The following is a 27,421-nucleotide window of genomic DNA, read 5'->3' on the forward strand; positions in this document are numbered from 1 at the left end:
TTCATGAATTCTTCATAATTTTGCTGCTTATTCTATTCCACTTCTTCCCTAGAGAGGTCCAAAGAAGAGATGAAAACATGTTTAATATCTGGAGTTATCTGCCAGACTAAAAGGGGACAGATTTATTTACCAAATGAATCCTGCCGTTTATGCCGTTTCTGGTCTTAACTTTTATTGGTATGAGAGGTGAATATATAAATGTTTCAAGCTAATGTGCAACAAATTAATATAAATAATCCAAAGTTTAAAATTTTGGCTTTAAAAAACATCATTTTTTTATTCTAAAGATTTACATTATTAATTTTAAATTAAAATTAGTTTGGATCCACAGAGGATCCATTATTTGGGCAACATGGAGAGTTCATCCAGGATTATTCTGGACAAGAGGAAGCAAATTTATATTTTTGTATTTTAGTACAGGTAAGCCATGAATGAATAATTCTCATACAATTAATTAAGATATACCTATTGAGCTTTTAAAGTATATTTTATGGTTATCCAAGAAATGAAAATTATTGTATAGTTCTAGTATAATATATTACAAAGGAACACTTTGCAGCTTGTCACTCTTTAAACTTAATCTTGTTCATCTTGAGGCTGGGAGTTGCCTTGATTTTGGCTTTCTTGTGGCTCATTATGACCACCAGCCAGGTCCCCCCACCAGCCTCATTCATCTCAGAAAGTATTAAAAGGAGACCTGTTACCACTGTTAATACGATTCTTTCTCAAGGACTTGGAATTCAGAAGTATGTTTTAGAAATAATTACTCTTCATACCAGGTTTATAATTATCTTATTTTTTCATCTGCCCCAGTTGCCTCATTGCTATTTTTATCCTGTTGTAGTGTACACCTCTGCCTCAAATCCTCCTTAGATGAGGTGGGAAATGTAATAAAACAACAACAACAACAACAACGTGTTATCCTGCTTCTTCTGTTCTAGCACCATAGGACATAAATAGCACTCCCTTCACAGGGCGGAAAATCCATCATCTGCAGTTTGTATGCTGGTGGAAAATTCTTCCACCTCCTTAAGAAGATAGAGGAACTTACACCACCCAAGTTTCCATTTATTTCAATGTTCCATAGCCAATAAAAATGAATTGGGCATCTACTCTGAATAGTATTGTGGTTGTTGGTAAGGGACCCCTGATTCTTGCCTTTGAGGAGTTTATATCTGAATTCCAAGGTTGTTGAAATGATACTGATTTTGAGGAATCTATTCTTTTAGAAAGGTAGTTAATTGAATGTTGTTAATTCACATATCCTGTTCATTTAAGCTGCTATTCACCTATCTGGGATACCTTATTGATATTTTAAGTTTGATGTTTTTCAGGTGCAGTCATCATTTGTCTCACTTTTTTAGCATTTTGCCTAAAGTTGTATTTATGATCTCAAAAACTATAAGTATTATGTTGTAGTTTTCTGAATTTACACATTTTTTTATCATCGTATCTTGAGTTTTAGAAAAATTTAACCCAGAGATGATAATGTATTATTGGCAGTTAACTCAGATAATTTTTTCATTTTTGTTTAAAAAAAAATTTATTGTATTAACACCCAAACTTACTCAATTCCTTCAGAACCATCATATAAATCTTTATGCTGATTATAATCAGTTATAAACCCCAATATTGATGGTGTCTATTTTAATTCTAGTTAACATACAGTGTTATATGAGTTAACAGTGTTACGTTAGTTTCAGGTGTACCATATTAGTGCTTCAACAGTTCCATACATCACCTGGTGCTCATCACAATGTACCGTTTAACCTCTACACCTATTTAACCCATCCCCATCCCCCTCCCTGATTATCTTAATTGTATTGGTTTATATTTTTAAGAGGAAAGAGAATTTTATATGAAAGCCAGGTACTCTAATGTTTTCAAAAGCCAACTGGTAGTTACACTAACACCTACAAGCATAATCGGTGGTTTCTTTTAGCAGTTACTACATGCCTTTCTTATGACATATTCTTCATTCAACTATGATAAAGTAGTGAGTGGCCAAAAAGAAAAAAAAAAGAGTTTACAAAATAATCTTAAATTGTGTTTTATTTTGAGAGAGAGAGAATGCACATGAGCAGGGGGAGGGTGAGGAAGAGAAAGAATCTTAAGCAGGCTCCATGCCCTGTGTGGAGCTCCATCTCACAAACCTGAGATCATGACCTTAGTGGAAATCAAGAGTTGGATGCTCTACTGACAGAGCCACCCAGGCACCTCCGTGATCTTGAATGGTTAATCTGCTTTGAAATTTTTAGGCTATCCTTAAAATGCCATAAAGCCAGAATTAAAAGTGCCTTTCATAAAGAATGGCAATGTAAACATCTTCCTGTTATTTTTTTTTTAAGATTTTATTTATTCATGAGAGACAGAGAAGCAGACACATAGGCAGAGGGAAAAGCAGGCTTCACACAGGGAGCCGGATGTGGGCCTTGATCCGGGGACTCCAGGATCACGCTCTGACCCGAAGACAGACACTTAACCGCTGAACCACCTAGGTGTGCCACATCTTCCTGTTAAAAAGAGTTAGTTCTATTCTTTAGGATTATTGCCAAAAATAAACATTGATTTGTCACAAGTACTCAATCATTGATAATCAGGGTAAAGTTATTGGTATGACAGCTGGCAAATTAGGGTATTTGTATGTAAATTCATAAATACAGCAACAGGGGTTCCCTACCCCAGTTTTCATTTTCCGCATCCGCTGAGCAACTCCTTTTGTTATAGCTTTTTCATTTGCAGTTCAGACAAACTGGATATGCCAGATCACAAGTTCTGTAGCCTTATTTTTTACCTCCATCACTTTATTTCCTCTTTGTAAAAATCGTAGGCCGAATATAACATGGACTCCTTTTCTGGAAAGATGGAGAGAAGCTAGAGAGTTATTTATTTTGACAACTAGTAATGCCTATATCTAAATTATTTAAAATGATTTCTTTGTTTCTTTTAAACTCAGTATTTAAATGACCCTTTCTCCTAGAATTGATTTATTGTTCTGCAGTTAAAACAAAACCAAAGATCTAGAGTGCAAAAAAGTAGTATCTTAGTTGTATTTTTTGTATGGTGAATTAATCATTAAAAAATGATATATCTAAAAAAAAAGAAAAATATCTACTTTGTGATTATGTACATAAAACCAAATAATGTAACTGAGTTTTTCACTTAAGATTAAGACAAAGATACATTTGGTAGGTTATTAGTATATGAATGATATTAGGAAGAGAGAATGTGTAGAAATGGTAAATTGTTAGCCTTTGTTGGGCTTTTAAAATTAATATTTTAATTTTTGCTTTGTTAAGACTTTATAAAGAACGATTAAGTCAGGTGGATGCAAAACTACAAGAAGTCATAGCTGGAAAAGCACCAGAATATTTGGAACCACTGGCAACTTTACAAGAAAATATGCAAATTCGTACAAAGGTAGCAGGTAGGAAAGTGAAACATCTTTTCCATATAGTAGAATATGAACTCTTCACTAGACTTGAAAGGTATTTGTCAAGTGAGTGTTTCTTGTTAATGAAATCACAAATATATTTATAGTGAACAGAGTATTTCACTCAGCCCACAATTATTTTATTAAATGCCTTTTGCTTTCTTCTGTTGCTGTGGGAGACCAAAAAAAAAAAGTCCTCAGATTGCTCACAGTGTTGTTGAGAAGATACTTCCACATGTAAAACAATTAGAAACATGATTCTTTTATTAAGAGCAAATGTTACTATTTTAGTTTAATTTCTTGTTAGATAAATTAAGATTCAATTTAAGTGCTTTTAGTACTTTCATCTATAAGAGTGATAGGATTTTTTTTAATTTATAAAAACACCTACAAAATGTTTGGTCAGGATGTTATGGAATAGGGAATTAGTGTTCAATCCTATATTTTAATGATAATTTTTTATGTTGGTAAGTTTGGTCATTCATTTGTGGCTATAAATAAATGAAGAAATACTATACTTGTGTGGTTAAATTTCAGTCTTCTGGTTGTTGGGATCCAGCCTCAGAACTGTGCCCTAGCACTCATGACAAAAGACACATCTATTTGAAGATCACTTATGATTATTCATAGTTAGACTAAGACTGAATTTTAACTAATGATATGCTGATTCTTTTCTTTTTGAGGGAACTAATTGATCCTCCTGCACCTATTATGTAATACCTAAGGCATTGTTCATTATAAGTTCTTTTTGTACTAAATCTACCATAAGCCAAATATTATTCGTGAGTGCTTAATATTTACATATGTAGGTAATGTGATACTTAATTTGCTGTCTTTGTGCATTGGCTTAGGACCCTGAAAAATAAACAAAGTCCTTAATATTCTTTGACATTCTAAAAGAACTAAGTGAGACTTACTGGATGTTTAGGAAATAGTACTTGAGTCTGTTATTCACTTTTCTACTCTGTGGCCTCATTCATTTACTTTTTGATTGTACAAAGAATAGTGTGTGTGAATATGTAGCTAATGGCATAGTCTCATGCCTTTACTGGACAAGAAAAATCACATTTCTAGGGTCAACTGTGGCACTGAGTTTGGTATATGTATCTAAAGCTCTGTGTTTGCTGTTTTTGTGACAGTGTTTTGCATGCCATGTTGCCTACTTTATACTATTATCTTGGTAGCTCTAAGTAAACTCTCTTGAGCATCCATTCTCTAGATAAAACCCTGTTAGGAGCACTCAAACATCATATCAGTTTATACATTTTGTTATCAGTTTGTACATTTAATCTTCTTGGAAGCTTTGGACTCTGAAAATAAAAAATACTTTAAAAAATAGTGGTTTTGTTGGGTATCCACTTGTTACTTTGAGAATATATGATGAATGAAACCAGAGTTTATTGACTATTTCCGTTATGAGTCCTGAGAGATTACTTTTCGCAGGAAAGGGGTTTTATTTTCATTTTGATCATTCTCTATCAAACACTTAAGGAGTATTCTTTATAAGAACTAAAATTTGCATTGTAGTTTCTTCCTAGTTCTTAAATTCTTAGTTCTCTAGTCTGTTTTGATATATATTTTAACTGAGCCTTTTTATTTTTAGTTTTTAAAGATTAAGTTAGAATCATTTGTCAATTCCTTCCTGATTCATCTTATAAAATACAGTCAGACAGAATTCCTGTAGGGAAGGGATAATGAAACTCATTACTGCTAACATAATCAGAGTGATTGTGTTTGGTTGCAGGAATCTATAGAGAGCTCTGCTTAGAATCTGTAAAGAACAAATATGAATGTGAAATTCAAGCCTCTCGCCAGCATTGTGAGGTACTGTTATTTTACTTAACTTTTAAGCTAATTTCAACTCTTCAAGTCTCTTTCTGAGTGCAGTAGTTTAAAAAGTAAATAAAATAAATGAGACAAAATTAAATCGTACTGTAGCTTCTCACTTGTGTGAATTTTTTTTTTTTTAATACAGTTGCAGTGGAAGCCTTATTGGAAGTAGGACACAAAGAAGGGACGATAGAAAAGAACTAAGTGAGATAATTTTAGTTTTGCAACTGCTACCTTAAAAAGACTTTGTAATGATCATATCGTTTGGCATTGCGGAGAATATTAGTGCAATTAATATAATATTCAAGTTAAGACTCAAAACATGTATATCCAGTGGTATTGATAGAATGTTGGGTTTATTAATTTGACTCTCTAGATTTATTTCCACATCTTAGGGCAGAATTTTCTATTTATGGGGAAAAATTGATGTATTTTTCTTTATGTTCTCTATTGGAATAGTGTTTAAAAAACCTGCTGATTTCACAGATAAGTTTTTATATAACGTAGACAAGATATAAATATACTCTTGGAAGTAAGAGAACAAGTTCTATCATGATTCTTACCTTAATTTGTTATTTTACTATATTTTTGTAAATCATTAAAATGCCAAGAGCAGATAGATATAAAATGATGGAATGTCTTTTTTTCATTTTCTTGATTACAACTGAGCTGAAACATCTTTTTGATGTTTACTGGCTGCTTGGATTTGTTTTCCTAAGAAGTGCCTGTTCAAATCTTTTGCCTTTGTTTGGGCTATTACTATTTTTCTCATTGACTGTAGAGGATCTTTATATATTCTAAATACAAATGCTTTGCTGGTTATATGCTTTGCAAATATTTTTACCCAGACAATGGGATGCCTTTTCACCCTTTTTGATGACATGATGAACAAAAATTTTATATTCTAATGTAGCTGAATTTGTCATTTTTCCTTTATGGTATGTGCTTTTTGTGTCTTTCCCACTTTGAGATAAAAAGATGTATTTTCGTTTCAAAGGTTGAAATTTCGCTTTTTAATATTTAGATTGCTAACCTACCTCTAATTAATTTTTGTGTGTTATGAAGTATGGACCTAATTTTTTTTTTTTTTGCATATGGATAGATGATGTCAACACTATTCTATACACCATTGTTTTACCATGAATCAGCAATTCCATCTTTTTCCCACCATCTCTCTTTTTTTTTTTTTTTTTTTTTTTATATCAAATGTCCACTTACCTGGCAGCTTGTTTCTGGCTGTTCTAATTTGTTCCATTCATCTGTTTGACTATTTCTACACTGATAGCATAATATGTTTTTTACTGCTTTCAGTCTAGTAAGTCTTGATACCTCAATAAACTGATAATTTTACTTTTCTCTTACACTTGTTAAAATTTTTTGTTGTTTAATAACATCTTTTAAAAAATTACTGTTTATTTCCTGTTGCTGTATAAGAAAAGTATTTTGTATATTGATAATATATCCAACCTTCTTGTCTACCTCTCTTCTTAATTCTAATAATTTAATTATAGATTCTTAGATTTTCCATATAGATAATAACATCATTGGTGAAAAATGGCAGTTTGTTTTTTCCATTCTAATCCTTGTCTTACTTGTTTTACTTGTCTTAGTGGAAATAGAACATCATGGGATAGAAGGAGTGAAAGCAGATCGTGGTTGTGTTATTGATTTTAAGGGAATGTTGCTTATGGTTTTCCAATAAGTATGATGTTAACTGTTGGGTTTTGATAAATGCTCTTTTTATCAAGTTAAGGGAATTTACTTTAATTCTTGTTTTTTAAGTATTGTTTTTTGTTTGTTTGTTTTTGGTTTTTTCCAGGAATGGTTGTTAGGTTTTATTAAATGCTTGGTCTACATCTATTGAATTAATCATGTTTTTTTTTCTCTAATGTTAAGCCATCCTTGGATTCCTGGAATGACTATTTTTCTTATGAGTTAACAGATTCAGTTTGCTAATATTTTGTTTAGATGCTTCATTTCTATGCTTGCCAGTAGGAATTAATTTGTTTTTAAAGATTTTATTTATTTATTCATGACAGACTCTCTCAAAGAGAGAGAGAGTCTCTTTGAGACTCTTTGAGACTGTCAAAGAGAGAGAGAGTCTCTTTGAGACTCTTTGAGACTGTCAAAGAGAGAGAGAGTCTCTTTGAGACTCTTTGAGACTCTCTCTCAAAGAGAGAGAGAGAGAGAGAGAGAGAGGCAGAGACACAGGCAGAGGGAGAAGCAGGCTTCATGCAGGGAACCTGACGTGGGATGTGATTCTGGGTCTCCAGGATCACACCCCGGGCCGAAGGTGGCGCTAAACTGCTGAGCCACTGGGGCTGCCCTAATTTTTTTTTTTTTAAAGATTTTATTTATTCATGAGAGACACACAGAGAGAGAGGCAGAGACACAGGCAAAGGGAGAAGCAGGCTCCATGCAGGGAGCCGGATGTGGGACTCGATCTTGGGACTCCGGCCTCACGCCCTGAGCCAAAGGCAGATGCCCAACTGCTGAGCCACCCAGGCGTCCCATAATTTTTAAGTCTCATACTATCCTTGATTTGTTTTCAAGATCCATAAAATGAGTTAGGAATATCCCATATTTTTCTCTTTCATAGAAATATATTTTTAAGATTGCAATTATCAGTTCCATGAGCGCTTAGTACATCTTGTCTTTATGGTATATATATTTTAACAATCTCATACTTATAGAAAAGAACTTTCCTGGTGAACATGAGATTGAGTTGGCAACATGAGCCCCATCACCCCTGACAACAAACGAGAGTCATTCTCTTCTATAACAATACTACAATCATCAAAATCAGGAAATGTACATTGATATTACTACCATCTAATCCTCAGACCCCATTTAAATTTGAGCAGTTGTCTAAGCAGCACTCTTTATAGCAGAGATCCTATTGAGAATACTTATTGTCTTTGTCATTACATTTAGTTATCATGTCATTAGTTTCTTCAATGTAGAACAATTCTTCAGTCTGCCTTGACTTTTGTGATCTTTACAAATTTAAAATTTCAGTCCAGTTATTATGTAAAATGTTCATTTTGAATTGGTCTATTTCTTCATGATTAGAGTTGGGTTTTGCCTCTCAGTAAGAATATCACAGTAGTGATGTGTTCTCACTAAATTCTATCAGGCAGCGCACAATTTTGATATGGTGATATATACTTTGATCACTTGATTGAAGTGCTGTCTTCCAGGTTTCTCTAGTACACTCATTTTTTTCACATTGTGATTAATAAGTATTTTGGGGAGAAGTACTTTGAAACTATGCAAATATCTCATCTCATTCCTTGTAACACTTTAAATTCATTTGTTTACATAAATATGGACTGTTTCCTTATTTTTTTGTTTGCCTGATCTTTCAGTTACTGAGGGAGGTGTGTTAGAATTCTCTGTGTGATGGTGGGTTTGTTAATTCTTTATTTTTTTTCTGTTATTTTCTTCTTTATGTCCTAAGAAAATCCACATATTGTTCTTTTCACAATAGTAAAGTCATTCACCGTTTCGGATCTGGAGGCCAAAGGTACTGATGATGAGATGCCCCACTATGCACTGTCTTGGATTCCTTTGATCAAAAAGGATGGTATAGTCCTGGAGACTGAATGCTCATTCCAGAGCTCCCAGCTAAAACTTATCTCCTATGGAATTTCTTTTATCTTTTTCTTATGTTCTTCTTTAAAAAAATTTTTTTAATTGTGCTAAGAACACTTAACATTACATCTACCCCCTTAACAAATATTAAGAGTGCAATACAATATTGTTAACTATTGGTACAGACCTCTAGAACTTAATCATGAAACATAACAAACTTTATGCCCACTGAACAGCAACTCTCTATTTCCCCACCTCCCTAGCCTTTGGCAACCATTCTACTATCTGCTTCTCTGTTTGACTAGTTTGTATATCCAGTGGCATGCAATATCTGTCCCTATGTGACTGGCTTATATCACTTAGCATCATGTCCTCAGGCTTCATCCATGTTGTAGCATATGGCAGGACTTCCTAATTTTTTTAAAGACTAAATAGTGTTTCATTGTATATATATACCATATTTTCTTTATCCATTCATCCTTCAGTGTGCATTTGGGTTGTTTTTCCCATCTTGGCTACTGTGATTAGTGCTGCAGTGAACATGGGAGTGAAAATCTCTGAGATCCTGATTTCAGTTTTTTTATGGAATATACTCAGAAGTCAGATTGCTAAATCATATAGCTCTATTTTTAATTTTTTAAGGAAACTCCATACTGTTTTTCATAGTAAAACCACATCATTTTACATTCCTACCACCTGTGCACAAGGGTTTCAGTTTCTCCATATCCTCACCAGCACTTGTATGCTCGAGTGTGGGAAGGGGCAGTGAGAGAGAGAGAATCTCAAGTGGACTCCATGTTGAGTGCAGAGTCCAGTGAGGGACTTAATTTCATGACCCTGAGTTCATAACCGGAGTGGAAACCAAGAGTCAGACTCAACCAGTGGAGGCACCCAGGTGCCCCACATGCTGTGATTTTAATTTGGATTTTTCTGTTGAATAGTGATGTTGAGCATCTTCTCAGGTACATCTTGGCCATTTGTCTTCTTTGGAGGAAGGTCTATTCAAGTTCTTTGCCGATTTTTAAATTGAGTTCCTTATATATTTTTGATATTAGCCCTTTATCAGATAAATGATTTTTAAATGTTTTTTTCCCATTCTGTAGGTTGCCTTTCCACGCTTATTGTTCCTTTGCTATGCAGAAGCTTTTTAGTTTGATATAGTCCCACTTATCTCTTTCTGCTTTTGTTGCCTGTGCTTTTGGTGTCATATTAAAGAAATCACTTCCAAGAACAATGTCATGAAGCTTATTTTTTAAGTTTTCTCCTAGGAGTTTTATAGTTTCAGATTTTACATTTAAATCTTTAATCTGTTTTGGAGCACCTGGTGGCTCAGTCGGTTAAGTGTCCAACTCCTGATATTAGCTCAGGTCATGATCTCACCGTTCTGAGATCAAGCCTCACATCAGCTCCACACTCAGTAGGGAGTCTGCTTGACATTCTCTCTTCCTCTCCTTTTGTTGTCCCTACCCCCAATCATGCATGCTTGCTCACTCTCAAAATTAAATCTTTGAAAAAAAAAAAATCTTTACTCCATTTTGAATTTATTTTTGTGTATGGTAAAAAGTAAGGTTCAAATTTCATTCTTTTGCTTGTGGCTGTCCAGTTTTCCCAGTACCATTTGCTGAAGGGACTAGCCTTTCCCCATTTATTCTTTGCACCCTTGTTGAAGGTTAGGTGACCCTGTGTACATGGGTTTATTTCTGGGCTCTGTTTTCATTGGTCTATATGCCTGTCTTTATGCCAGTACATACTATAGGTTTTTAATAAACTTTGAAATTAGGAAATGTGAAACCTCATTTTGTTCTTCCTTCTCAAAAAATTTTTGGCTATTTGTATTTTTGTTGTGGTTCTATATTAATTTCAGGCTTTTTTATATATATTTTTTTTAAATCTTTATTTTATTTTTATTTATTTATGATAGTCACAGAGAGAGAGAGGCACAGAGACACAGGCAGAGGGAGAAGCAGGCTCCATGCACCGGGAGCCCAATGTGGGATTCGATCCCGGATCTCCAGGATCGTGCCCTGGGCCAAAGGCAGGCACCAAACCGCTGCGCCACCCAGGGATCCCCTTTTTTATATTTCTGTAAAAAAAGATCCATTGGGATTTTGATAAGAGATTGCATTGAATTTGTGAATCACTTTGTGTAGTATGGACTTTTTAATGATTTTAAGTCTTCCATCTAAGAACATGGCATGTCTTCCTTTATTTGTGTTTAATTTTTTTTATTAATGTTTCATAGTTTTCAATATGCAAGTCTTTCATCTTCTGAGTTTATTCCTAAGTATTTTGTTCTTTTCGATGCTATTGTAAATGGAATTATTAATTTTTCATTTTTTTATATTTCTACCAGTTTTTGCTTTATATAATTTCTTATATCTTTATATTTCTATCAGTTTTTGCTTTATATATGTATATATATATAAAGTATATAGAGGCTATATTAAACTCATTTTAGAATTTTTATATCTCTTAATAATTGTAGCATTGTATCCTTTTTAAATGTACTTTTCTATGTAACAGTGATTTTTGCCTTAAAGTCTATTTTGTCTGATAATTAAAGTAGCTATTCTTGATTTATTTAGCCTGGCATTTGCCTGATAAAAGTTTTTTTTTTTTTAAGATTTATTTATTTGTTTTAGAGTGGGGAGGTGGAGGGGCAGCAGGAGAAGGAGAGAGAGAATCTCAAGCAGACTCCCTTCTGAGTGTGGAGCCTGACATGGGGCTTGATCTCACAACCCTGAGATCATGACCTGAGGAGAAACCAAGAGTTGGATGCTCAACTGACTGAGCCACCTAGGCATCCCTTACCTCATAAGAAGTTTTTTTATCCTTTTTCTCCTCCAATGTTTTTATGGTCTATATTTTAGGTGTGTTATTTATAAATAAATAGAACATGTATTGATTTAAAAACTATTTTAAGGGCAGTCCCGGTAGCTCAGCGGTTTAGCGCCCGCCGCCTTCAGCCTGGGGCGTGATCCTAGAGACCTGGGATCGAGTCCTGCATCGGGCTCCCTGCATGGAGCCTGCTTCTCCCTCTGCCTGTGTCTCTCCCCCTTCCTCTGTGTGTGTGTGTGTGTTTCTCCTAAATAAATAAAATCTTAAAAAAAAAAAAGTATTTTAAGAATCCCTGTCTTTTAATCAGTAAATTTAGTCCAATTATATTTGTAGTGATTATTTTGCTATATAATACCAACTTCTTTTGTGTGTTCTATTTTTTCTGCTTTATCCTTTTTTATTCTTTCCTGACCTTTCCTGGGTATGTGTGATTTATTGAGTTTTAAAAATTGCATCACGGAGCACCTGGGTGGCTCAGTTGGTTAAGCTTCTGACTTTGGCTCAGGTCATGATCTTGGGGTCCTGGGATCCCACCCCACGTTGGGCTCCCTGCTCAGTGGGGAGCCTCCTTCACCTTCTCCCTCTCCCTCTGCCCCTAGCCCCCACTCATGTGCTCTCTATTGCTATCTCTGTTACTATCTGTCTCTCTCTCAAAAAAATACTTTAAAAAATTGCATCATATGTTTATACTATTTCTATATTTTATGATTAGCTTAAATTTCCAGCATGCATATCTACATTAGAATCAAATATTAATAACTCTGTCCTCCTCCTGAATTATAAAGGACCCTTGAACTCTCTTACCTTTAGTTACTCCCTCCCAAAAAGTAAAAGTTAGTTTTCAGTACTTTAGTTCCATTTTGCTTTTTAATCCTTCAAGTGAAGTATTATTTTGATCTCATAGATTTAGTTCTTTTTAGGTTTATGCATATTTTACTAATTTTTTGCTCATTGTTTTTGAGTTGCAACCCTGCCTTGCAAGTTCCTTTTTTTGCTTCTTGAAGAACATCCTAAGCATTTCTTCACTGAGAGTCCCTTGGTGGTAAGCTCAGTTTTTACTTGTCCAAAATAACTTTCTTTGTAATAATTCTGGAAGGACAATTTAGGAGGATAAAATGTTGTAGGATAATAATTATTTCCTCTTAACATTTTTAGGATTTTACTTTTCACAGTCTCTTTAGAAGTCTGTAATCATTTGTAGATAGCTTTCTTCTTTCCTTTTACTATTTTTATACTCTTCTTTATTGTTCTTCAGTTTCTTTACTATGTGTCTCCATAGAGATTATTTTTCTCTCCTTAGTTAGATTTATTGTGCTTTCTGAATTTAGGATTTGTTTTCCATTAGTTCTGGAAATTTCTCAGATACTATCTTTTCTGGTATCGCCTTTCTTTCATTTTCTATGCTTCCTTCTTCTGGAACTTGAGTTAATCATATGTTAGTCCTCATTTTATCTTCCATATTTCTTAGTACTTAATTCATATTTTTTACTCTATCATTATCTGAAGTTCTTCAGAGTCTAATTCTGCTGGGGTTTTTTTCTCCAAATTTCTGCCAAACCTCATAGCTTATCTCCTATTTCATAATTCTGGACTATAGCAGGCTTTATTGGTAGGAATTCTGTGAGCCTTGGACAGAGGATGTAGTTCTACAGGTAGTATCTGGTTTTATTTCTGCTTGGTTTGTTCAAATAGGCATTTTGGTGTGCCAACAACACATGACTATTTTAATTTTTTAGCTTGGAATTTCCTAGAAGATGCAAGTTATCTACATTTGAATCTACAGTATGTAGAGGTCAGGCCTAAGATGACATATTATCAGAAAAAACCTTTTTTCCATTGATTATCTAACCAACACAGATCAATTTCCCTTAGGTGAATCTTTTCTAGGCTGCCTTTTCTTTGAAGGTATAACCCTGCAGGGCTATGCAGGAATCCCAGTTCTTGTTCCTCACTTTGCTTAGGCCCCAGATCTTTCTCTTTTTCCCAAACAGCCACTAAAAACCATTCCTCTACGAACACCAGCAAATACCCTCAAGGAAACCAGAGCTTCAGCACCATGTTTTTAACAAGCTGGTTTCCTGCTCCTTGTTTATTTTTGGTCTGTAAGGATATTTCTTAATTTTTTTAAGAGCTTAACTATACCTTTATTTATTTATTTTTTTTAAGATTTTATTTATTCATAGAAACACAACTAGAGAGAGAGAGGCAGAGACACAGGCAGAGGGAGAAGCAGGCACCACGCAGGGAGCCCGATGTGGGACTCGATCCCGGGTCTCCAGGATCACGCCCTGGGCTGCAGGCGGCGTTAAACCGCTATGTGCCACCGGGGCTGCCCTTAACTATACCTTTAAAAAGAGGTTTGTGGTATTTTATTTAGGATATCTGTGTAGGTGTGTTGGGAGGTTTTGTTTTTGTTTTGAGGATATGTAGTCTATATTGTCAGAAATAAAAGTAATGTATCTTCAAGTAATATTTTTTACTTAGACAAATATATTGATATTCTTTCTCTTACGTAATTTTAAAATATTTGTTTATTTGAGAGAGCAGTGCCTTTTAGAGGAAGGGGCGGTGCAGAGGGAGAAGGAGAGAGAGAATCTCAAGCAGACTCCCTGCTGAGTGTGGAATCCAATGCAGGGCTCATCTCACAACCCTGAGATCATGACCTGAGCTGAAATCAAGAGTTGGCCACTTAACCAACTGTGCTACCAAGGCACCCTTCTTCCATCATTTTTCAGCTTTGAAAGTCTACCCTTCTCCACAGAGATGCTAAATAATTACCTAAATTTCTTCTAATTTAGTTATGGCTTTTTTTTTATTTTTAAGATTTTATTTATTCATGAGAGACGCAGAAAGAGTCAGATGTAGGCAGATGGAGAAGCATGCTTCCCGTGGGGAGCCTGATGTGGGACTTGATCCCTGGACCCCGGGATCATGCCCTGAGCTAAAGGCAGATGCTCAACCACTGAACCACCCAGGTGTCCCTATGGCTTGGTTTTTTAATGCTTAATATAGAATTAATATTTTAAGTGATCTTTGCTTATATAATTAATATTTGTCAGTAGTTCAAGGGAATTTTAGAGGAAATAAAGGCTGGAAGAGAACTCATATTTATTTAGAGTATTATGGATTTTATATTCACTTTCATAATCCTTATCACAACCTTATGAAGTAGGAATTATCTTGATTTTTATGAATAGGTTAACTAAGGCTCCAGAGGTTAAGTAATTTGCTTGGGGTTACATGTATAAGGAGCAGCAGAACCAGGTTGAAATCCTTTGATCTTTCTAGTCATTCATACAGTTTACCATTAAATCTGAACTTTGCTATTCAGGGCTTTTTATCTGCTTATTACTTAGTTCTACATTTGGCTAATATAGAAGTAACTGGCAGGCAGGGGAAGTGGGAAGAAGGGAGACACATTGCCAATTGTCAAAATAAGTTTGATTAGCAGCAGATAGAAGGGCCAGGAGTAAAGACTAGACATGTTCACATGGCTATGCATACAGGGAGTATGCCAGAAAACCACAGAGGCAATCGAGGCAGCAGATGGTTTGTGTCAAATTAAGGAAGGAAATCACATTTATAGAATACACAGTGTGCCAGACACTGGGACAGGTGGTGATGCTTTATTTAGGTTCTCTCATTTAAGCTTCCCCACAGAGCTGGGGATGAGTGTTAAGATTGGCAGCAGGTGGTAGCAAAGTCTCAGGTTCTTGATGGTTCAGGGTTAGGATTCCAGTTCTTGAGCAAATTGAGGTTCATTAGGGCTCTGATTTTGGTTATCTAATCATTTAATTATTTTTTTCTGATGATAATATTAATAAGTATTGAGAAAACTTGAGAAGTAAGTTTAAAGAAGTAAATATAGTGAACCATAATCTACCAAGCAGAGGACATTTGTTAATAAGTATGTGCATGTTTGTATAATTGTTTTTCACGCTGCTGGTATGACTATATATACTATTTTGTATTCTGAATTTTTTTACAAGTGGCATTTCATAAGGATTTCCCTATACCTGTAAATATATTTTTTTTAATTTTTTAAATTTTAAAGATTTTATTTATTTATTCATGAGAGTCACAGAGAGAGGTAGAGACATAGGCAGAGAGAGCAGCAGGCTCCTCATAGGGGAGCCCGACACAGGACTCAATCCCTGGACCAGGATCACGCCCTGAGCCGAAGGCAGACGCTTAACTGGTGAGCCATCCAGGCGTCCCTGCCTCTAAATATTCTTAAACATTTGCTTTTAGCAGATAATATATGAACATATTTATGAAGCTTATAATGAAACACAGCAATCCCTTCTCCCATCTCTAAATTCTACATTCCAGCAGCAGTGATCTCTAACTCTTTGAGTTACTGCTTCTGGAATTTGCCCTCATTTCTAAATACCAGTTTTAGATGGTATCTGTTGGTTTCCTGGTATGAAAGCAGAAGATTCCATAATAGTTTGCCTCATCTCATTCTTCTAATACTGTTAGGTCTCAATTTTTGTTTTGTTGTAACTATAAATAATGTTTACTGAGCCAAGAGTTATAACTCTATGCTCAAACTTCCAACTCTGTTTGTAGCCTCAGAATTAATAATTGCTTCATTTATTTTCAGTTTTGTCATTTGTTTTGAGTCTCCAGCAGATCTATGAAAGCCCCCTAATGCTGTTTTCCACATGATCAAAGGCATCAGATAATACTGAGGAGCATCCCCTATACCTCTAGGATCTCCTGTCCTGCTCCATCCTGTGCCCTCCTTCAGATGCTTTCTAGGCCAGCTGCATCTCTGTCTTCATGGGATATCTTTTTAACCATCACCCTAGAAGTTCCCTTTACATCTTCCCCACTGGATCTTGTTTTTGTCTTCAGTTGGGTAGAGTAGCTCCTTGGGAAAAAGTGTACAGAAATAAGGTTTTTGAGACCTCTTGTATTGGTTATCCATTGCTTTGTAACAAATTACTCCAACACTTAGTGACTTAAAACAACAATAAACATTTATTATTTTGTAGTCTCTGTGGCTAGGAATTTGGCTGGTTGGTTCTGGCTGAGAGAGTCGCATAAAATTGCAGTAAAGAGGGCAACCAACAAAGCAGTTACCTGAAGGCTTGACTAGGATCTGGAGGATTTGCTTCCAAGATGATTCACTCACAAAGCTGGCAAGTTTTTGCTGGTGGTTTGTTGGAAGCCATAGTTCTATGGGCCTCTCCAAATGCTGCCTGAGGGCTCCCAGGACCTGGTGACTGCATCTCAGACTGATCCCAGAGAGCAAGATGGAAATGATGATGTTTTTTATGACTTTTTTCTTCCACATTCTATCCATTAGAAGTGAGTCACTAACTCCTATCCACATTCAAAGGAGTAAGTATAGGTGTGGAGATTGGAGGGGTATGGAATATTGAAGCGAAATATATAATTATAATAAGTATTTTAAGAAAGCTAAATTTCCTATTGAACAGAGAAGCCTCTACAAGGCACCAAAGCAAGGGAGTTTGGATGCCCTCTCTTTTCCAGAAGCCTCTACAAGGCACCAAAGCAAGGGAGTTTGGATGTCCTCTAGCTGCTGCATTAATGACTTTCTTTCTTGCTCAGGAAAAGTTTTTGAGAGTTTTATAGGGTTGAGGATAAGAGAGAAGGACGAAGAAATAAGAATAGATTCAAGGCACTTCTATCTACACACTTCATACTTACAGTATCTTTAGAGATGTCTTCAAAGCTTCAAATATTTCAGACTTACTGTGTTTGTTTATTTTTTTTTTAATTATAAGGAATGATTAGTGGACTTATTTTAGAATTTTTGCTTGACCCAGGGCAATTTTATCAATAGAAAGGAAAGAGACCGTACCAGTTAAATTTTTATATTCTTAAAAACAAAATCTTTATCACTTCCAACTCTGCATTAGGAGTCATCTTTGGTTGGAACATCTATTTATAGCTGTCACACTTATCTTGACCATAGCTGGGGCTTGCTCTCCCTTTTTCTCTGATATACAATGTTTCCCAGTGCTTGTAGCAAAATGTAGATAAGGCTGGAGTATTTCATAAGGCTTTACCAAAGGCAGGGGAAGAAGTAAAAGGAAATAAGCATAGAGGGTAGCATGCAAGGAGATGATTTTTCATAGGAGATCTAGTTTTAGTCTTCAGCTTTGCTTTCTCTCACTCCTGGCTTGCCTCAAGATGATGAAAGCCATCTTCTCTACCACTCAGGAGAACCTTCAAGCATGTGCAGACTCTAAATTTCAAAACCAAAAGAGAGGATTTCATGATTCACACTAGGAGTGCTGTCAAATGGGTGTGGCCTGTGCCTTCCACAAGAAATCCTAACTGTATTCCAGTAGTCTCTAGGAGATGATCATATCTAATGGTATATCAGTAGCTTACTGTCCTTACTAGAGCAAGTGTGTGGTGGATAGGTTGGGACTCTGTCATAAGCTTTTTATAGAATGAATCTATTTATTATACTTATATATATTTTATGCTTTTTAAAATAAGGGATACATTGTTTTCTAATTAAAAGAACAGTGGGCTAGAACTAGTAGACCTGAGTTCTAGTCTGATTTGCCAGTAGTAAACAGTCTCTTTTATAAGTCCTTCAAACTTTCTATAGCTTCGTTGAGAGATTTGAATATAGTCTACAGTTTTATGATTAACTATCAATAGATTTTTTAAAAGATTTTATTTATTTATTCGAGAGAGAGTGAGTGAGTGAGCGGGAGAGAGCATGAGCAGGAAGGAGAGAAGCAGGCTCCCCACTGAGCAGGGAGCCTGACACAGGGCTCCATCCCAGGACCCCAGAAACATGACCTGAGCCAAAGGCAGACACTTAACTGACTAAGCCATCCAGGTGCCCCAACTATCATTAGATTCTATAATCTATCAAATGATTATAGAATTCATACCCGAGTCTTTCTCTTTGTGGTACAGTAGTCTGTTTTGTATGATGTTGAGATACTAGTGAGGAATAAAGGCCCAAAGGTTGCAATGAGAAAACATAATCCATTTTATGATATACCTTAGAGGACAGCTTCTCCATTATACTGACAGGTAGGACCTGCATATATTTAGAAAGGGCCATTGGTGCTTACTATGAGTTGTTTGTAAAGTAAACATTTACCTCATCTCACATATAAATTTAGATATTCTTAAACAATTTAATTGTATCTCTTTAAATCTATACTTAGATTCTGTGCTTTCTGGTTTTATTTCTTTCATGGTTTTGGCATTTTAGCTTTAAAAATTTTAAGTTAACGAACAAGAGCGTCATGTGTTAAAAGTATTTTAAGAGTAAGTTATTTAATACTCATAGTTAAGACTGGTTTTTTACTTCTACTTATGCATAATTTTTTTTTTCCAGAGTGAAAAGCTTTTGTTATACGATACAGTCCAGAGTGAACTGGAGGAGAAGATAAGAAGGCTTGAAGAGGATAGACACAGCATTGATATCACCTCAGGTAACAGGAATGACATGATTATGATATTTCCTTAAGTGACACTGAACCTGTGATTTACTGTAGTTTCTTATAATATCCTAGTCTTCTAATATAAACAGTATGTAAATGAAGGATCCTAATGAGAGGAGAAAGAGGAGACTTGTAAAGAATTTGATAAGCTTGTGATTGATTGTGTTGTGTTGATTTTATTTGAATTCACATTTCAGAAAGACAGAAAATGGGGCACATGAAAAGGGACAGAAGAGAAATGTGAGAGACACTATAGGAGTAAGAATAGTTCACTTTAAGAATAATGAGAATATTTTTATAATATAAGAATGGTATTGGAAGACAGCTACAATATATATTCTTCCAAGTGTTGAAAGATCAGGTGGAAGAAGGAATAAAAACCTTTTCTTTTTTGTATCATACAAACTGGAAATTAAGGTAGATTTCTGTCTTAGAAAAAGGATAACTTATTAATAATTAGAATAGTCCAACATTGAAGTTGGCTTTTTCAGGGGTATTATGGAAACCCTTTCTACATTGGGTTGACGATGTACAGGGTTATCCTACAGATCTTGTATGTATATTATTTTACCTCTTAAAAAATTTTATTTCTTTGGCATAGAGTAGGCAAAGGAATCAGATAAGCTGAACTCTACTGCCATGGCCCCAGTCCCCACTACTTGGGTGACTATGAGCAACAGTTACTCTAGTTTTTCTAAATCAGTCTCCTTGTCTGTAAAATTGAAACAATAGGAATGAATGCCTAACTCAGAGATAGCTTTGAGGATTAGATGACACAATGCATGTAATGTATATTTAATAAAGTACCTATGTTCATCACTTATTGGTCATTAAAGTGCCCAGGTGACTTTTACTTTAATGAAATTTTATAGTCATATGTGTATATACTTAAGTTTATTATATATATATATATATATATATATATATATATATATACACACACACACACACATAGCTACATATGAAATACTGCTACCATGAAATTACATAGCTTTTTCCCCTGCTTTGATCTCCAGCAGCTAATACTTAATTTTTATTTGCCAGAGCTATGGAATGATGAGCTTCAGTCAAGAAAAAAGAGAAAGGATCCTTTCAGTCCTGACAAAAAGAAGCCAGTTGTTGTTTCAGATATCCTTTTCTGAATTCTTTTTGCCTCACTATACATTTCTGCATTGTGCATAGCTTTGTATTTTTATTAGTATACATTGACTTTATATGATCCTGTAGTAGGTAAAAGATGACTTATAAAACTGGTTAAAGGCAGAAAATATAATTTAGATTAAGAGGGGTAGGGAAGAAGTAGAAATTTAGTCATGATCTCAGCTTTGAAAGAAAATTAATATGGCTTTGTAGTTCACAAAAGCTTTGTTGTGAATCAGCTGTTTAGCATATAGCATGATTGTTTAATTCACACGTATATTTTTTAACACTTTCAATATTTCTGAAGTTGGAATGTATTTATTTTAAGGCTTTTTTGTTTTTTGTTTTTGAGAGAGAGAGAAAGAGAGAGAGGGGAGCAGTAGAAGGAGAGGGAAAGAGGATCTTAAACAGGCTCCACACCCAGCATGGAATCTGATGTGGAGATCGATCTCATAACCCTGTCATCATGACCTGAACCGAAATCAAGTTGGACACCTAACCAACTGAGGCACCCATGTGCCCCAGAAATTGGAGTGTTGTTTAAAGTAATATGTGTTTTCAATCAAGGTATTCCCTGTGGTACCCTCCCCTTACCACTCTGCCTTTGCCCATCTCCACCTCAAAACAGTGATTAGGTTGGTGGTATATCTTACAATCAGTGATAACAGAGAATTAACAGAATATGGTTATAGCATCTGAAGTACTGGAATATATTTATCATGGTACTAAGTTTTTTGGAGAATAATTTGAAGTCAGAATTCAGCATGCCAAAGGATTATATCCAGAAATCATTGTTCCAATTCTCTGAAAAACAGAAGTTTGGGAATTCAAAGTGTGAAATTCTTACAGCTAAGTTAACCTTGACTTTTCTACGTCCATATATAGTTTATATGCTACAAGATCTTGATATTCTTGAAGACTGGACAACAATTAGGAAGGTATGATTAAAGAGTAATGGAATACAAGTACCTTTTATAGTGAATTTTTAAAGATTTCTCTTGTTTTTTACTAACACATCAAAATATGATTACTGTTAATATGCTTTGCAACATTCTATAGCAATTAATGCTAATACAGATAACAATGGATTCTAAGAATATTTTAGGAGAGACATATCAGCAACTTGATTGTATTTTTTCCTGTAATAATCTAATAATTTGTGCAAAAGTACAGAAAAGCATTTATTTTAGGTTGCCCCAAAATAACAATAACCTTTCTGTGCCTTGTCCTTAGCCCATTCCTGGCTTTATAGGGCACTCAATAAATATTTCTTGAATGAATGAAAGTGAGTGTTTGAACCCTTATTGTATGTCCTTTTTATTCTGTCATTAAATATTCAAGAATTATGGGATTTTCTGTGCTTGTTTAAAAGTAGAGACTTATTTTTTGTATTAAATTTTTCCGTTTGGGGATCCCTGGGTGGCTCAGCAGTGCAGTGCCTGCCTTTGGCCCAGGGCGTGATCCTGTAGTCCCAGGATCAAGTCCCGTGTCGGGCTCCCAGCATGGAGCCTGCTTCTCTCTCTGCCTCTCTCTCTCTCTCTCTCTCTCTCTGTCTATCATGAATAAATAAAATCTTAAAAAAAATAAATTTTTCCGTTTTCAGAAACTTCTCAGTTGAGAGAGAGAATTCAGATATTGATAACACCTCTAGGTGAAATGGTTATTCTTTATATTCCTTATGGTCTTAGACATTAAAATTTATTAGAGGAGCTGAAGATTGTATTTCACTTTTAGCTACTGAGGTCATCAGTAGTGTTGTAGACATTAAATAGATCCCAAATTTACTTTATCAGTCTATTAACTCTTTCTTCTTTTTTAATTAAGGCAATGGCTACACTGGGTCCACACAGAGTGAAAACAGAACGTAAGTCATTTGATCTACGTTTAGGAATCTTGTCTGTGAAGACTTGTTGAATCAGGGCTAAGTCATCCACATACTAAACAGTGCCTCCATTTCATTTCATCAGTGAACACTACTCCTGGAATTATGATATTTTAAATCCTATTTAAAATTGGCACTAGTAACTGATAATGTACCTGCTTCCCCTTCTGGCACTTGCCTAGTTAATTAATGGTTTATTGTACATTGTATAGCTTCATTTTGTAGTTATATTAAAAACTTTGTGAATTATATAGGAAATGAAGAAATTCTCTTGTTTCTGTCATTTACCTTTGTTATCTAAAATATTTTTAGTGGTTTTTTTTCACATATATGCATGGACTGGTGTTAATGTTCTGCACTTTTGTTCTGACAATATCTTATTAATATAACAGTTTTTGAACTGATCCCTTTAGCACCTGTGAAACTGGAAAAACATTTACATAGTGCTAGATCTGAAGAAGGAAGATTATATTATGATGGTGAATGGTATATACGTGGACAAACAATATGTATTGATAAAAAAGATGAATGTCCTACAAGGTAAAAATTATCATTCAGTTTTGCTCAGTATTATAGTTTATAACACTGTTGTCAATAAATATTTGCCCCCTCTGTAGTGCATTCATAATACACCATTCATTAGTTGCTTAAAGATCCTTTTCTCTTGGCATATGATTTGGTTAGCATGTGTGTATACCAGTGTTAATATTTGTAGACTAATGTCACGTATTAAGTTCTTGAGCACAAGCATTAACACAAGAAGAAATGTTGGAATTATTTAGCCAGGTAAGTAGTGCTATTTGTTCTTAAAGTAGATGATGAATTGTTAGGATTTTAATATTATGATCTTTAAACCAGCCTGTTAGGCATTTTGGGTGGACATATTAATCGTTAACTTTTTTTGCATGTGTTACAGTATGTATCAATTAGAGTAGGAAAGGAATGTAAATTAACGAAAATACCCTAAGAGTCCCAGGAATTACAGTATAATTTGAAAACTGAAAGCTGCCTTTTTAAAAGGCTCAATCTGTCTAAGCTTAAATAAGGTTTACATAATTATATAGCCTTCTAAGTTTTTGTGTTTTTTTAGAGATTTTATTTTTTTAAGTAATCTCTACACCCATTATGGGGCTCAGATCCACAGCCCTGAGATCAAGAGTCCCATATTCCACTGACTGAACCAACCAAGTGCCGCTATAGCCTTCTAAGTTTTAACTGGTTGTAGCCTTTGGAAAATATTAATGCTAATTACTGCTTTTGTTCCTTCAGTAGTTTAGGATTTAATTCTGAGTGATAGCCTTCTTCAGTAAGAAAGTATCTTTTTCTAGGTATGAATGGTTAATGCAGTGTTTTCTATTTAAAGAAGAATACTCATTTTCCAAATACAGTAGTTTTACTTGGACTGTAATTTCATCTGTAAAGTTTTAGGATACTAGAAGTATTGTGTATAGTAATTTTCCTCATAGAAGCCCACTGAGCTAATTCCTAGGTTCTATGTGATACCCCTAGATCTTTTGCTTTATCTTATTGCTTTTAAGACATTTTACTGATTACTTAGCATGTGATTTAAAAAGAGATGAAATAGTACAAGAGGATTAAACACAAATCTATTTTTAAAAATATCTCTACATAAAGATAAAGTAGTGTCAAAAAGAATCCATGTAAGTACCAAAAAATGGTTTGACACCGGGAATTACGAATACCAATTAGGAATTGGTATTTTTAAGATTTCCTACACTGGGTGTTATACGTAAATGATGAGTCACTAAATTCAATTCCTGAAACCAATATTACACTATGTGTTAGCTAACTGAAATTTAAATAAGAACTTAAAATAAGTGGATACTCTGGAAAACTAAAGCATTTAAAAAAATAATTTAAAAAACTGGAATATTTCCTACAGCTGGGGGTGATATAAATTGGAGGTGTAAAAGTATATAATTAGTGTTTTTGGCTCCAATGTGTGTTTTGGGGGATGGGTTGGTGTGGGAATGTAGTAGAAACAGTGTGCATTTAATAGTTCTAAGAGTAAATAAGACCAATTCTATTAAGGAAAGAAAGGAGACTGTCTCTTAAGTGTTGCCGACTCTGGTGTTTTTGACCGCGTGCCCTGCTGGTAGTGCAGCATTGTGGTAAATGACAATTATGTACCTGAATCCACTCTTGCAGTCCAGCTATTCTGATTTTATGGCTTATACTCTAAAATGAGTGGTGGAGGTGTACTGCAATTCATTCATTCATTCCTTTTTTCCCCCCCTTTTTAGTGCTGTAATTACAACAATTAACCATGATGAAGTTTGGTTTAAGAGGCCTGATGGAAGCAAATCTAAGCTTTACATTTCACAGCTACAGAAAGGAAAATATTCAATTAAACATTCATAATCATGATTTAAGTGTTATCTAAAGCTACCTTATTAGTGTTATCAAGTGTGATGTGCCATGGGAGTTAAAAATGTATTCAATAACTTAATATTCTCATCAAATCATGAGAGACTGTATTTGTAGGTAGTACTCTAAGTAGACTTCATATTGATATGTCAATGAGACAGTAATAAAAACTTAATCATGATCATTACATTTATTTGCCTTTTAGGTCCAATGACCAATAGGTATATACGGTAGAGGTTTCTTACTAAATTTTTTGTTTTTTAAAAACATTATGCAAATCTGTCTTATCTTTAGTGAACTCTGTTGCTAAATGGCTATATTTGTCTGCAGTTTCTTTGATTTTTCACATCTTTGTCATTTACTGTGTTTGTAAATAAGCCTGATAAAATGTTTCTTATAAATGGTTTGTACTAGTACATTAGTGTTAAATCAGAATTGAGATTTAAACATATATACGTGAGTATGTATATATGGCATCATCAGCTAATTTAGAACTGATGGCCTTTCTTTACAATCTTGTTTTACCCAAAATTAAGCTATTGGGTTTGAAAGCTTAAAGGGAGCACTTTTGTAGACTAGCAGCTTTCTTTCTCCTCTTCCTTGATTGTATGGTGGTGACCTATTTTTACAAATTATACTTAATGTTAATTAGTAAAATTAGCATCAAGTAATAACAAGCTTCTACCTGTATTTCTTGTGAACTTTAGAGGGCAGGTATTTATGCCTGGTATTTATGATGCAGTATATAAGTGGTGAATAGTAACTGACAGTATTGTGGTGCTTGCTGTACATGTCTGATCTTTTGAAACAGATTTTTAGTAAGCATTTTCCAGAGGTAAAACTAGGTTCTTATCTTAATTTTATTCCTAGGGCAAACTAGACAGGGATAATTTTCTTGAATCTATTCCCAAATTAATATTTTTATCTTTGGTGTTTCTACACTTTAATAAGGCCACTTGGTGCAATTTAGAAAGTATTGACCTCTCTTCCTTTAGCCACATGCAAAATTAATTTCTAAAACCTCAGGAACAGTACAAAGAATTGAAACCCTCAATATGGCAGCACAATTGGCTGTAGTATATATTAGGGTACAACCAAATCAAGTTTTCCTGGTGGTCTTGTGCACTTTAATTTCTGTTATAATGAGACTGAAGAGGATGAGAAAGAGAGCTACTTATTAACACTTAGGGCAGGAATATCTGCATTATTCCGTTTGTTTTCTTACTCTTTTACCTCTGCAAACATCTTCCTGTGCAGATCACTACTTCACAGTTGCCAAATGTTGAAATATTTGACTTCTGAAACTCGTTATCAGCAAAGTTATATACTTTGTTCTGTTTCTAATTAACCTTAGCAAATGTACATAATGTCATAATCCAATAGTATTTGACAGTACTTATGTATACAATGTTTCATAAGCATTTTTAATAAGATTTGTATTTTTAAATTTAGTATATAATAAAAAGATGTGTTTGAGTGTCATTTGTAGTGTCTTGAATTACTCCTGTGTAAATTCTCAATAACTTGTTCACTTCTACGAATGATTTGAGCCAATTTACATTAATAGGTACAGAGAGTTGTAAGTATTGAACAAATGTTTCTGCTTCTCTAAGCCACAATTCAACCTCTGTTGGGGTATATTTAGATATTCAAGATGGCCAAGTTATGCTTTATTTAAAAATATGCACATATGTTATACTTTAATAAAAATGCACTGTATATGTTCTGAGATTCTAAATAGAAAATCTTTATTTTAAGAAGTATGATTTAGTGCATTAACTTTCAAAACGTCTACAACTGTAATCATCTATAAAGTACTATAAAATAAAGTACTACAAAGTACTATAAAATATATTTTTAAATTTCATATTGGCAGTTTGCCATTAGATTCTGATCAAAAGGTTTTAGGATTGTTAGAATCTGTGAAGTGTGATATTATCAGTTGCTGTTGCTATCGTTATGTTTACAATCAGCCTGTTTTAGGATCAATTTATGGTCCTTTCCTGCCACAGCTCAGTATTTCATAGTCAGCCCACCATTTCTTGCCATTTCCCATTTAAAAAACACCCCACCAATCACTAATCCAATGCATCACTAATAATTATTAGCGAATTAAGAGCACAGTCCTCATTCTCTCCCATTGGTGGCTTGGGCTCTGAGTACTTTTCGTTGCAGCCTTTTTCATATGAAGGTTGTTCTGATACACAGATTATTCCTCAGAACTGAAACATGGAGCACCTGGGTTAAGCATCTGCCTTCGGCACAGGTCATGATCCTGGGGTCCTGGGATCAAGTCCCACGTTGGGCTCCCTGCTCTCTCTGCTTCTCCCGCTCCTTCTGTCCCTCCCCCTCCTTGTGCCCTCTCTCTCTCTCTCTCTCTCTCTAATAAATGAAGAAAATCTTAAAAAATAAAACAATGAGGCTAATGCTTAAAAAAATTTCAAACACCACTTAGAGAATTGTGTACATCTCACTGATAATTATTTAAAAAGAACAGGGACATTGGCTGTTATTTCCAAGAATTTATTTGTGAACCCAGTAAGTTCCATACACTAAAACTGAACTAAAATGAATTTATAAGGTAAGAAAATTAGATGCAAGATGAATATATTAAGTAGGATTTATGTAGTCCCATGCCAAATTGGAATATAAACTATTTTAATTGCTAAAGATAGGAGATTAAAATATTTTTTTAAAGGAACATGAAAGCTTAGAATGAGGTTAGAGAAAAACACATGTTCCTTATATTGTCTTTATGGATGAACTATAGGAATTGTGGCTGGTAGGTCAGGTGAGATTAACTGAGGCAGTTACCCCCATTGGTCACTGTGGCTTAGTCTGAGTCACAGGCCCCAAAACTTGAACTTT

General features: G+C 34.6%; 1 protein-coding gene across 3 annotated transcripts in view; it reads left to right on the forward strand.

Annotated features, from left to right (window-relative positions):
* The window catches only part of BRMS1L (BRMS1 like transcriptional repressor), a 30,581-nt gene extending 4,546 nt beyond the window's left edge, over positions 1-26,035 (forward strand). For 2 of the 3 annotated variants that reach the window (XM_038544513.1, XM_038544515.1), the window contains exons 3-10: positions 3,300-3,427; positions 5,178-5,257; positions 19,038-19,134; positions 20,188-20,271; positions 21,157-21,221; positions 22,108-22,147; positions 22,558-22,705; positions 24,430-26,035. In XM_038544513.1, the coding sequence (XP_038400441.1) occupies positions 3,300-3,427; positions 5,178-5,257; positions 19,038-19,134; positions 20,188-20,271; positions 21,157-21,221; positions 22,108-22,147; positions 22,558-22,705; positions 24,430-24,547 (760 nt within the window). In that variant the 3' untranslated portion in view covers positions 24,548-26,035. The remainder of the gene's footprint in view (positions 1-3,299; positions 3,428-5,177; positions 5,258-19,037; positions 19,135-20,187; positions 20,272-21,156; positions 21,222-22,107; positions 22,148-22,557; positions 22,706-24,429) is intronic. The other variant, XM_038544514.1, reaches the window with a different exon arrangement.
* The last annotated feature ends 1,386 nt before the right edge of the window (positions 26,036-27,421 follow it).

Source organism: Canis lupus, chromosome 8, assembly GCF_011100685.1.
Source record: "Canis lupus familiaris isolate Mischka breed German Shepherd chromosome 8, alternate assembly UU_Cfam_GSD_1.0, whole genome shotgun sequence".
NCBI classification, from domain to species: domain Eukaryota; kingdom Metazoa; phylum Chordata; class Mammalia; order Carnivora; family Canidae; genus Canis; species Canis lupus.